Source organism: Artemia sp. Qi Xiang Cuo, chromosome 7, assembly GCF_049724085.1.
Source record: "Artemia sp. Qi Xiang Cuo chromosome 7, ASM4972408v1, whole genome shotgun sequence".
Classification (NCBI taxonomy): Eukaryota; Metazoa; Arthropoda; class Branchiopoda; order Anostraca; family Artemiidae; genus Artemia; species Artemia sp. Qi Xiang Cuo.
Window position 1 is genome coordinate 62531621 of NC_142800.1, and position 12409 is coordinate 62544029.

Sequence of the window (12409 nt, forward strand, 5' to 3'; positions counted from 1 at the left end):
TTCAGAGGAAGAATACAAGGTGGGTTATTTCAAAAAGGTGAATTGTATACAATAGGAAGTATTTAGGGAGGTCTAGATTGCATAGTAGCCAATATTTTTGCCCAATGTCTTGGGATATTGGTTACTTGGAGCACTTTATGTACTATCAAAGGGAGTCGAAAGTTTGGAGGGATGAAATTTTTGGGATTAGGGTGATACGGAATTAATGGATGATGGGAATTCTGAAGAGTAATTGCCAACTGGATATGATGAATGTTGGGAAATATATCCTTATCACAGTGCTGCTCACAGAATTTTATTGTGAAGGGAATAAGATGGAAATGAAAAGTATTTCCATAATAGAGGTAGAATATATCTTTTTTTGTCAGTTTTACTTCTTTGCATTTTCATTTTGATTTCTTTTTTGTAAGCCAAGGTCCATGTCACTCTAGTGCTGACCGGTATTATATCACATCATCAAAGGTGATCATGGTGCCATTTTGATTTTTCAGAAGAGAAAACAACACTAGCATTAATGTTGACTATACAGAAAGGCACCTAGTGGAGGTTCAGGGGATATTTCCTTTCATTGCTTTTAAGACAGGTCAGTGATACCTTAGGGACAGGCTCGTTCTCAGGGTTGGAGATATTTAAACCATGCACTCTATAGAATCTTGGAAATTCACAAATTGCCAGTAATATGTTTTATCTCCGCGTAATTCACCATGTTTTGTTTTCTTTTTTAATCTCTCCCCTCCCAACTTTTGGTGCCCTCCAAAAAAAATCACTGCATCCGTACCTACTTTTATTTCGGGTTCTTAACCGAAAATTAAACAATTTGAGTTTGTCGTATATGCTTAACTATATTGGAAGTAAAAAAAAAAGGGATAGGCGCAGTTTGACAAATGTTAACTCCATGTCATAAGCCCAGTTTTTCAGGAAAAGGTGTCACCTTTATTGAAAAACTTTCTTGAGAAGGACGTGTCACCTTTACCACCATGAAATTCAAGCTGAAATGGTTGATAGATCAATAAAGGTATAAATTCTAACATTTCAATGGTGGCAAGCTCAAGAATTAAAAACTTGAAATGTATACTTACGAATTAAACGGTCATTTACGTATCTAATACACACCTTAAAACCACGCAAAGGAAACGGCAAGATAAAACACTTGTTTTAATTAGAGCCACGCCCGGCATCTTTCACAATGAACTTCATGCATCGATAATTAAAGGAACAAGTTTTTGGCATTGTCTAGAAGTTGCAAATAACAATCTGAGAACATAAAGAATTTCAACTCTGTTGCTTCTTTAAGAAAACATTCCGTTTCAATCACTGTGTGCTTCCTTGGATAGAACCTATCTATCCTTGTGCAACACCTAAGAAGGACTTGGTTTTTGATTAGAGAATTTAGGTTAGAAAAAATTAAGCACTCACTTTCTTTACAGACGTAGCGTGTTAGAAATTGAAAATAATTGCAGCGTCAATTACTGAAGTTAATTTTAGTATTTTAACTGCAGTAATTAATACAAATCAATTTAAATAAAGCAGGGAACAAGAACGAAAAAAAAAAAAACATTAAATAATAAAGAAATCCGAACATTTCGGCTCCACGTCCGGCAACCTTTCTCAACGGAAAAAGAACTTTAAAGAAAAAGAAACGTTTTTTTAAAATAAAACCATCTAAAAAATGGCAAACTAAACACACGGGAGAAAAAAGAGAAGAAAAAAGCGACTACAAAAAAATATACATATATACATAGCTCACATCCTAAACACTTCCAGAACTGATTTGTCTCACTGAACAAGACAAAAACGAATGTCTATAGTAAGTAACACTATAGACATTGTTCAGTGAGTAGCAGAAGTCCAGGAAGTGTTTATGATGTGAGTTGTATTTATTTTTTTTGTTTTTTATTTGTTTTTTTTTCTTCTCTTTCTTTATCCCGTGCTTTTACTTTGTCGTCTTTTTAGATTGTTTTATTTTTAAAAACCGTTTCTTTTTTCTTTAAAGTTTTTTTTTTATTTGATAAAGGCTCCCGAAAGTGGAGGTGAAATATTCGGATTATTTTGTATTAATTAATGTTTTGTTGTCGCTTTTTCATTTCCCTTTTGGTTCCACGGCTTTGTTTAAATTAAACCCGCTTTTCTTTCTTAATTTTTCGTAAGTGGAAAAGCAGTGTGGTCTAAGAAATTATTTAATGCAACTCAAACGCATTATTAAGGGCAATATTATTGCGCCTCATTTTTAAGGGTAACAAGGGTACAATTAAAGCATTAAGGGTAACATTTTCAGAGTCTAAAGCTTTTGCTCTTGCAGCATTGGGTCTAGATTTATTGAACTTTATAAAGTATTATTATTTGTTATTTTGTAAATGAATATTTTATACCCAAGGAAGCCCTGATTCAAGACCAAAGCTTCTTTGGTTGGAAAAGGATAACTTTATTCTAATGAGTAGATAACCAATTTTGCTGCAAAATAAGAGATTCAAACATAAATTAAAGGTACATTGAAGTAACATCATATTTACTGATAAATCTGCTAAACATCTCATTATTACAGATTACTGGCCAGTTGAATCTAAATGAAGATTACTATTTTCAAAATAGTGCTACATAGGAAATATTCGCTACAAGAGTTTCTTAAAAAAAAAAAAAAAAAAAATATTGACAGCTACAGGCCGTGGCTACCACTTTACTGGATCTCAGCTACAACTGTAACCGTTTTAAAAAAGAAAAGAAAAAAGAAAAAAGAAAAAAAAAAAAAAAAAAAAAAAAACACACCGTGATAAAAAAAAAAAAAACACTCCCCCAACCAAGGTACTTTCATTATATAAGGGAGGGTCAGGGATTAAAATAACAATCAATTTTTGAAAAGGGATAAAAAGTTCCCCAATATAGGACGAAAGTTATGGTCTTCTAGAATTTACTAAATCAAGATCTACAAAGCATAATCCCATGGGCTTTATAGCAAAATGAATCGACATTCTACCAAGCAAAGTAATTTATACAGATTTTTTTTTCTCTTTGAAGTCTTGAAATAAAAAATAAACACCCATTCCTTCGAAAAGTTTAGAAACCGTATATTCTCTCTCTTGTAGATACATGAAAGCATGAGATATGCCCTTTCCGTTTTAGTCATGACGATGTATGCAGGGTTTTCGGTTAAAAGAGATTATTTTACCTAAAAGGGGTTAATCAGATAGAAATAATTTCGAAATCTGAACTTACCTGTAGGCATTACGTCCGAATTTTTACGTCCAGTAACATCATCTTCCCTTTTTGGACAACAAAAGGTGGCATTATGCTGAATGCTAAGGACGCAATTGTATAAAGACGGGCAACTGAATTTTGACCCAACAGAACAGCGAATTGGCTCCTTAGTCACATCATTGGCTAGAAAAGGTCCTTGAGAACAAGGCTCTACAAATACTTCTTTACAATGTGGCTTGACTGGGCACCGAGAGCCATCACATCCTTCCTCCTTAATTTTCTCACATTTAAACCCATTTGGGCACTTAAAATTCATACATGGATCTTCACATTCACACAATTGACAGCCATTTCGATCAGTCTTGTAGCCATATTGACAAGTACGTGGACACAAGTTGGTGCCACAGTCTGAACGACTCTTTTCAACCAGAGCTTCAATAAAATTATTACAGTGAACTCCAGCAGCTGGGCCAATAGATCCACGAAGCATTACACCATTATGCTCGTCGACACACCAGCAAACTAGGCCGTTTCTTGAACATTGCCGAGCCTCAAATTTCCCATCAGCCGTACACTGAGGAACATATCCCTTGCTTTCTTGTTGGTGTGTGCTCATCAATTCGGTAAATGCCTGCTGTTGCCGGCAGACTGTAACAAAAACGTTTGTATTACTAGATTTGTTACTTTTCCTTCTCTTTCTCTCTGTCTCTCGCTATCTCTCCCTCGCTCACTCACTCACTCACTCACTCACTCTCTCTTTCTCTTTCTATCTCTCTCTCTCCCTGTCTCTGTTTGAGTGGAACTTCTAAAACCTTTTTAAAAAGACCTTTTTACATATTATCTCCAGTATATTTTTGGAAAAGTAGAATTTAAGTCTACACATGCTCCGTGCTTTGCCAACTTTCAATTTTACTTATGTAAATAATTCAATTGAAATATTAACTCCATTTATAATACTTTAATAAAATCTGCGACGAATATATCAAGTTCTTCATAATTCCTTGCCAAAAGCTGGTTAATTAGTGAATTTTACTTAGTGTAGCCAATAGGCTACCGAAATAAAGTAACTTGCTCTATTGAAAAAGGGACACAAAAGTAGTTTAATTTAAGGGGATTCGATACGCTAAAGGATCATCCTATCTCTTCCATTATAAACTTTTTAGTTTGTTTTGCCAAACTATTTAGAACTGATTGGGCTTTCTTGTCATCATTTGTAGAGCTTGGATAAGAGATCAAAATAAACGACAGAAACTAAAGCCGACACCTACTCTCCTGGAGATCTTAGAAAACCAGTTAACTTCTCCCGTTTTGTTCCGGAGATAAAGATATTCCGATTTAACTAAACTTACATCATAACAAAGCATTAATTTTGTTTAATAATCAGTAAGAGATTATGTTTTCTTCATGTTAAACTAGCCTCTCGTTAGCTTTTCGAACTGTTAACACAGATCCCCTGTCAATTTTTATCAAAATTGATTTGGGAGTTCCCTGTGGTGTTGGGAAAATTCAATAATGAGCTCCTTGTCTTTGAGATGGTCAGCCAATGCTATGACTCGCAAAATGAATTTCAAGACATCGAATCGTCTTAGCACAATAGGATTTTTTTTATTTTTTTGACTATTCAGTTTTAGGTAATACTTGTAATGATTTCCCGCCCGTAATCCTCCTAATCGTGTGCGTTTTAGTGGCAAAAAATGTCGTTTACCTTTGAAAGGGCGATCGTTGACTAAATCGTACGTACAAACTACACATACAATTACTATTCATAGTTACAAAATTTTAATTCCGTTAATTAGAACGTTAAAACAACTTTTTAGTTAGTTAGTCATATCTGTCAGACTGACAATTTACCGTCGCACATTTGATTTACCGTCAACAGTGAGCTTTACGCTCTCTTTCGAGAATTATTCTATAAAAGGGCAATATTCTTCCTAGATACCCCCTGTCCCCTAATGACGCGACTCCTACAACTAAATTCTAGTACGCATGCCTGATAGATACCGAACCCACTACACATAGTAGGGAGCTGCTGCTACAATTGCTTTATTAAGTTTTGTCATAAAACTTACAATCTCATTTAACTTTTCTCATCTTTTACTCTCAATTTAAATAAACTAGAAGCATAAAGTTGTATTAGCAGCACAAAAAAGTAGACAAGATTTCTGTTTAGCTGTTTCTTCTTTCTTTTTTACCAATAATAATGCTAGAAGACATTAAAAATCGCTTGAATTATCGGTAATTTCTTAGCTACATTATACTGCTAATCTTGTTCTAAGCTTTTGCTCTTTGCGTTCACTGGGCTTTTTGTTGATAACTGTTGATAACTATCCCTACACCTTTTAAGCCCTTCAAATGTGGAACTAAGAAGCTTTTGATAAAGTTAATGCTTCTCAATTAGAATAACATTCATCAGTTGTTCATCTGTATTCATCATATATTCATCTGTTTATACAAATCAATATTTTCAGAAAAGAATTATTGTAAACTAAGAATTATCAATTTTTTGGTTGTTCTTTTTTAGTCCTTGATAATTCAAAGATACTTCTTCATAGTCTTGATTCGGGTCCAAAGGCAGTGTTTGTTGGCCAACCGTCTAGGGCCAAACGAAAAGCAGGTCGTCACTGAACAGGTTGGGAGGATGTCGTAAGAAAAGATTTAAGGGAAATGAGAATTTCTTGGGAGGATGTAAAGAGGAAGATTTTAAATAGATTGGGATGAAAAAGGAGCGTGCGTAACTGTGTTGGCCTCAGGTGGCTTGGTGATGCAGTGAGTTGTTAGTAGTGGTAGTAGTAATAGTAGTAGTAGTAGTAACTATAATCTTAGTCACAATACGACTGTGCTATATAAACTAGTTCCTTACGTAATTTACCTGTTAGATTTTGAGGAGGCATGCACGTTTTGCCACAGCCTTCTGATGAGCAGCATTTATCAGCTCCTGCACAGTCGAAATCACTGCCACAAGGAACACCACACTCTGCTGGCCCAGAAATCTGACAAGTGCCAGGTTTCACCATTTGGTCAAGAGCAGCGCAGCAAACGCCATATTCGGCGCCTAAACCATGAGAGATATGCATAAAAAGACAACAATAATGCAAATTAGTTAAACAGCTTAAGCATAATTAGTGGTTTGCCATGGTCAATAATAAAGCATTTTTAACTCGTGTTTTTCCAGCTATGTAAGCTAATATACTAAGGTTTTTTAAATGACCTTTAGAGAAGTTAGCATTCAAAATGAAACGTGATATTTTATTTGACCTTATGCCATGGTTTTATGGTTACATTTCCATCAGATTAGCATATCTATTAACAAAAATTCATGCAAACAAATAAGTTTTAATTGTTAGGATCATGCAAGAAATTGATCGAAAACTGGGTAGTGGCCTATTGTCATAGTTATTCTGAATGGGCCTATCAGTCATTTTCAAATTTGTGTCTGTCAGGTTTTTTTGCAATAAAAGCAGAAAATATCAAATTAAATAGCGGTGTTGCTATCGGGTCTTGGCATTTCTGTTCTATGATTACTTGCGTTTCGCAGGAAACCAACGCTTCCATTAAACTTAATGATGAGTCGGAAAGTCTGCCTCTAAGCAGGAGAAGGACTTTTTAGGGTTTATATCAAAAACTGGTCGTTTAGAACCACTCCTGACATCTGTTAGAACATCCAATTAGTTTATTGTTCAACAAGATTGTAGGCCTAAAATATTGAACAACAATAGTGATGGAAATACAATCAAAGAACCGGAAATCCAACAAACAAGATTGAAATTCAATAGGGATCTGAAAATCCAACATTTTTGTTTCTCAACAGATCGGATATTCAATAAGGATAATAGAATTCAAAAATGGTCTCTAATATTCAATTTCAGCTGTTGAAATTCCAATTTTGCTGTTGATAACAATACAAACAATGTTTGTTGAATATCAAACAATTTTTTGTTTTTATAGTGCTATACAGAAAACATTCTGCTCATTTTGGGGTTTAAAGTTACTCTTTACTTTCATAATAACAGATTAGACCAGAAATATTCCCAGAAATCGAAAATAATTCAATATCTATTTCGAATTTTCGATACGTTTTTTTTTTATTTCTACCCCCCCCCACCCCGAAGAAAAAATTAACCCCAAACAAAAGTCCTGGATGCCGCCTTTTCGGGGGGCGGGGGTATAAAAAAAACGCATAAAAAACGTATCAGTCGATGAAAACAGATATCATTCAAATAAAAAAAGTATATCTACAGAAAGTCACACTTCAGTCGAAAGTTACTTGTATGCTGCGTATTTATATGTTCACAAATGAGTAGCCGAAAGGGGGAAAAACCTTTTATGCAACATAGCTTGAAAGGGAGTAGAGTGGATGCCTAAATAAAGAAAACACTTGAGATGTCAAATAAGACGCTTGGAATTCATTGTTTATGCGAGCGCATCTGAGGGGCGTTGACTTCCGTTCACTTGGTGTACATCTCGGAACGCCACGTGTGCCGCACAACTGCGCCACGCTTAGCACACTCCCTGAAACGCTTGGCAGGGTTTCACGATGCTTGGCACCCGCGACCTGGTGTACATAATTTCTGAGAGTGATCCCTTGGGCGCATCCCCCATTATTTTGTGGCATAAACCATGCGCAGCGAAGGAAAAAGATCAATTTCCTGTTTTTTACGTTTTTCTTCTAGGGCACTCCATTTTGCTGTTGTTTCAGTCTTAAATTTTTATTTTGTAACATTTCATTGTTCTACTGTTCCTAAGCTGGGGGCTTCAAAGAAAAATATCGGATTTCCAGGGTGTGACGCAGAGTATTGTAAAGTACATAGCGAACCGTTCCACTTGTAACAAATAAAAAATAAACGTTTATAATTCACCATTAGGGAAAGTGAAGTTATATAATAAAAATAATTGTAATTCTGGTAGCTAAATAATACAAAACTAACAGCAAAGTATGTAGGATGTAAGGCTCAGACACTTAAGAATGACTTTTTTTAGGGGACCCAACAATAAAACAAAACTTCAAGGGGGCCCTATAATAAAAAAAAATAATTTTATTGGATAATTTGAATAAGAAGTGCAAAAAATCGAATAAAATTCAGGATTTGGAGGTGGGGAGACTCCCAGTATATGTCCATGGACAGGCAGGAGGCAAAAAGTGCCACCACCACACAAATTCCCACAGCGTGTACTTTTTTGTGCGGATTAAAAAAACTTCATTCCCGCCCCCCCCCCCCCCTCCAAAAAAAAGCAGAATCTGAATTCCATTAGGTTCCCTGGAAGTTTCAACGAATCCCCCAGTCGTGGGATAACACAGGGTAGATCTGCCAGGCACGTATGCAGATTTTTTTTTCAAGAATCTTAATAATAAATAACAATCTTATTTAATACTTTGAATAAGAAATACCAAAAAATTTTAGAAAGTTTAGGGTTTCAAGAGCCTGGGCTTCGATCTCCTCCTCCAGTGGTGTCATTTTTTTTGGGGGGGGGGGGGCAAGGGAGGGTGAAGTTGCCCCCCCCCTTCATAATAGGAAGACAAAAATTATTATATTCTCGTGCCCCTTGACTATCCGGATATAAACCCATCTTGCCCCCCTCCCCAATAAAAATGCTGGAGATTTGGCCCTGTCCTCCTCCTCCTTCCCTGAATAGGTACCAGAGACTTACCATAGCTATTCGTATGCATTTGACCCAATTTCAAGGAAACCTTCTGTATAAACCTTTTTTAATGAAAGAACAGGGCTGCATTATAACTTGAAAATGGATAGAAATCATTCTGTATGCGAGGAAAACTCCCCTCCCCTATAAGCTATATTTCTATTAATGCTTCACTTTAATTTTTGGGTTCAATAAATACTGTTTGTGGGTAATTGCAAGTGATCTATCGCTTGCCTCTCAACACGTTTGAACTGTAATGTTGAAAACAAATTGTATTTTCATTTCAAAAGAAAGTCAATGTAATTTATGTTTATATTTAACATTATATCCAGAATTACCCTAAACATGGGGGAGGAACCACTGCTTCAGTCCCTGCTCTTTAGCTTAGAGTTCAACTTTTAAATAACAACGGATCGTGAAAAAAAAACCACTTAGCACATTTGCTTTTCAAAATTAAGTGCAATATTCCAAATAAGGTATCGTTTGAGAAGAGGAGGTTTCATCTTCTCAGCCTACACGCTCCATATTTCATCCCATATATATATTAATATATATATATATATATATATATATATATATATATATATATATATATATATATATATATATATATATATATATATATATATATATATATATATATTTAAAGATACATTTACTTAATGAAGGCAGGAGGTTAAATCTGTAGTCACAGGAATATTGGACCTGTTTCTTTGGAATATTTGGTCCACAAAACTAAACCTGCTCAAAACAGGTTCTGCCTGTTTTTAAGGCAAAACGCTAATGAACCTCCTGTATACGAACAAGCTGTTTATTAATAGCCGTTGGAGAGCCTAAAATGTACTTTCGAAATCATTTTTTGCTCTCCTTTAAAATTTATAGCGTGTAGTGTATCGCCTTTTGAATTGTCACTGTTGATTGAACATTCCTCGGTAAGAGAAAGTAAACATACAAAAAAAAATCAAGATAACCAATACAGACAGGTTAGGACCTTATCATTACAATCGACGGAATTAACTCATTATGAAAGAGTGTGTACTTATACAAGATTTCTCGGCGAATTTTAACTTTCACTTGGGAAAAGCACCTTCAAGGAAAGAATCAGTAATTAAGTATCCGTCTGAGATGGTAATTTTGACACATAAATCACAATGAAGTCTTGCTAAAATCATAAAACTAGGTAAGAAAATGGTTATGAGTGATTGCAAGAAATTGCACATCACTCTAGGTTCGAGTCACGACGGTGTGTTTGTTTGACAAATCTGACAAATCACTTTGGGGGGGTGGAGTTTTATGTTTCTTCCGAAATGATTGATTTTCAATGAGCCTACAGCTGTAACTTGCAGTGAATGGTTAAGACATTTATGTCATTGGTTTATTAGGGTCAGGTCCAAAGAGTATGGGAAACAAAGGGCATTTTTCCGAGCTCTGTAATCATTTTTCTGTCAGGAACTGAGATCAGACACTTATTACTACTCTAATTTTGCCATGATTATACACTAATTAAATTAATCACTCTTATTATTACACCGCAAAAAATGCCAAGTTTCGCCAAAGGCTAGATAGCGTTGATAGTTCTTTCGTCAACACTTGCATCACCTCTCACTCTTAGAAGTTACCCATACTCTTTGGTCAGGTTTATATCAAACAGAGCCCAAACTATATTATCATTACACATACTTTTTCAAAGAGAATAAACTTCGCTTATTTTGTTTTTTAAATAATTTTTAACCGATTTTCCATCGAAAAAATGCAAAGCAAATTAGAGAAGTATAATTATGCGGATAGATAGCAAATTGAATCTAAGGTAACGAATGATAGTAAAATTGTTTTCTTATGTTGAAGCACTTAAACAGTAGGATTACCGAAAAACAATATACCGAAAATGCACAAGGAACATAAACCTTGATCCAATGTATGTGAAATTGACAAGGACCATTGGCGGTTCTGAAATTTACATTTAAGTTAAAGTACAATAATTTCATTTCAACCCTGTGCTAGCACAATGGATTTATGGTTTGCTTGGCAATACAAACCCTGGGGTTCTATTCCAGCTGTCACAAGGTTGAGCGACAGGCTTGCTACCTGTTCCTGTGAAAAAAAAAAAAAAAAAAAAAAAAAAAAAAAAAAAAAAAAAAACTGAAACGTCGATTTAGAAAGGATTTATTCTTCCCATTATCAAAGTAGGTAGATAGAATCGCAAACCAATGAAATTTATTTTGATCGGTAAAATAATGGCACTTCATTTTTGTCTGCAGCTTATAAGAAATAAGGCATTTTGTAGTAAGATATTGGTCACATAATATTGGAAGAGGGTTAGGTTAAAACAATTGAAATTGCATTTCTTTTTGCCAATCTGTTATGCACAGCGAAAAACACTTTAGTATAGACTTCCGCCTAAATTCCCGGAAAAGCGATGACTGTTATTGCTATATTCAGGCTTTTATTTCTATATTCAAGCACGTACTTCGGTCTCTTTAGAAAGGGGGAAATTTGTAAAAATGATATAACAAATGATTTTTCGAAAAATAGAGGGAAACCTATGAAAATTGTAACAATTATAAAATCTTAGAGCGGTACACTGCGTAAAAACCTGGCGAAGGGCCACCGATTTTCATAAATCACATACACCGGGTGGCGCTAGCCGGGCATGGTGAAAGTATTCCATGTGTGGTAGAACAACTGTGTCAAGAGCTGCACCGACTGTGCCACGTGTGGCAGAAATGCGCTGCACGCGTGGCGCTTTGAGATGTACACCAGTTGACAGAAAGTGGGTAACTTTTGATACCTGGCAATAGTAAAGATGTTTTATATAAATAGTAAAGAGCCTTTGGATTTTTTTTTCCTACGGTAAATATTGAATTTGAAACAATGTAACTTTTAGCGTATTTAGCATAAATTTACGTCCCCTCTCCTCCTAGAAATATTAATCATGGCAATGCAAATTGGACTTACCAGGAGATACATGACAGTTGAAGTCCTTTGGACAGTCTGGCTTCCCGGCTTCTGTCCCGCATAAGTATGGCTTATCTCCGCCGGCTAGAGTCAGAGGAAGACCAAGAGGACAAAGGGTATCTAGTGATCTGGCTTGTTTACCTAAAAAAGGAGCAGTAAACTGTTCAGCGTTTGGCAGTTATTATGACAAAAATGTGTAGCAGCGAAAACAAATGTTATTCCAACGTTGCTTGATCGATGTTTGGCAAACAAGTTTGACTTTGATTTTTATGGGGACGTTTCTCAAAATCCTTGAAAATACGAAACAAAATTATTTGAAGAGAATACTGGCTTATATTAAATGTTTAATATATTTTATGCTATATTTCAGGCTACATTTAGGCTACATTTCATATCTATTTTTTGGCTTATTTTTGTAATAAGTATCGCATCATATGCCTTTCTGCACAAATAAGGAAGAGGCAGGGGGACCCCATTGGATTACCGTTTTCCAGTGAACCCTCAACCCCCCCCCCCTGAACAAAACCTGACCTGAAAATTGTTTTGATATTTCATGTCCCCTTCGAAAAATTAAGGGCTCACGAGAGAAATAACTTTGAATGAAACAATCTGATTTTTATGATGA

The 12409-nt window shown here is 35.3% G+C and overlaps 1 protein-coding gene across 1 annotated transcript in view; it reads right to left on the reverse strand.

Moving 5' to 3' along the window:
* The window catches only part of LOC148950546 (uncharacterized), a 156257-nt gene that overhangs the window by 57942 nt on the left and 85906 nt on the right, over positions 1-12409 (reverse strand). Inside the window, exons 6-8 of the mRNA XM_089092471.1 lie at positions 11785-11925; positions 6062-6244; positions 3211-3840 (exon numbers count right to left, since the gene is read on the reverse strand). Coding sequence (XP_088948597.1) covers positions 3211-3840; positions 6062-6244; positions 11785-11925 — 954 coding nt within the window. The remainder of the gene's footprint in view (positions 1-3210; positions 3841-6061; positions 6245-11784; positions 11926-12409) is intronic.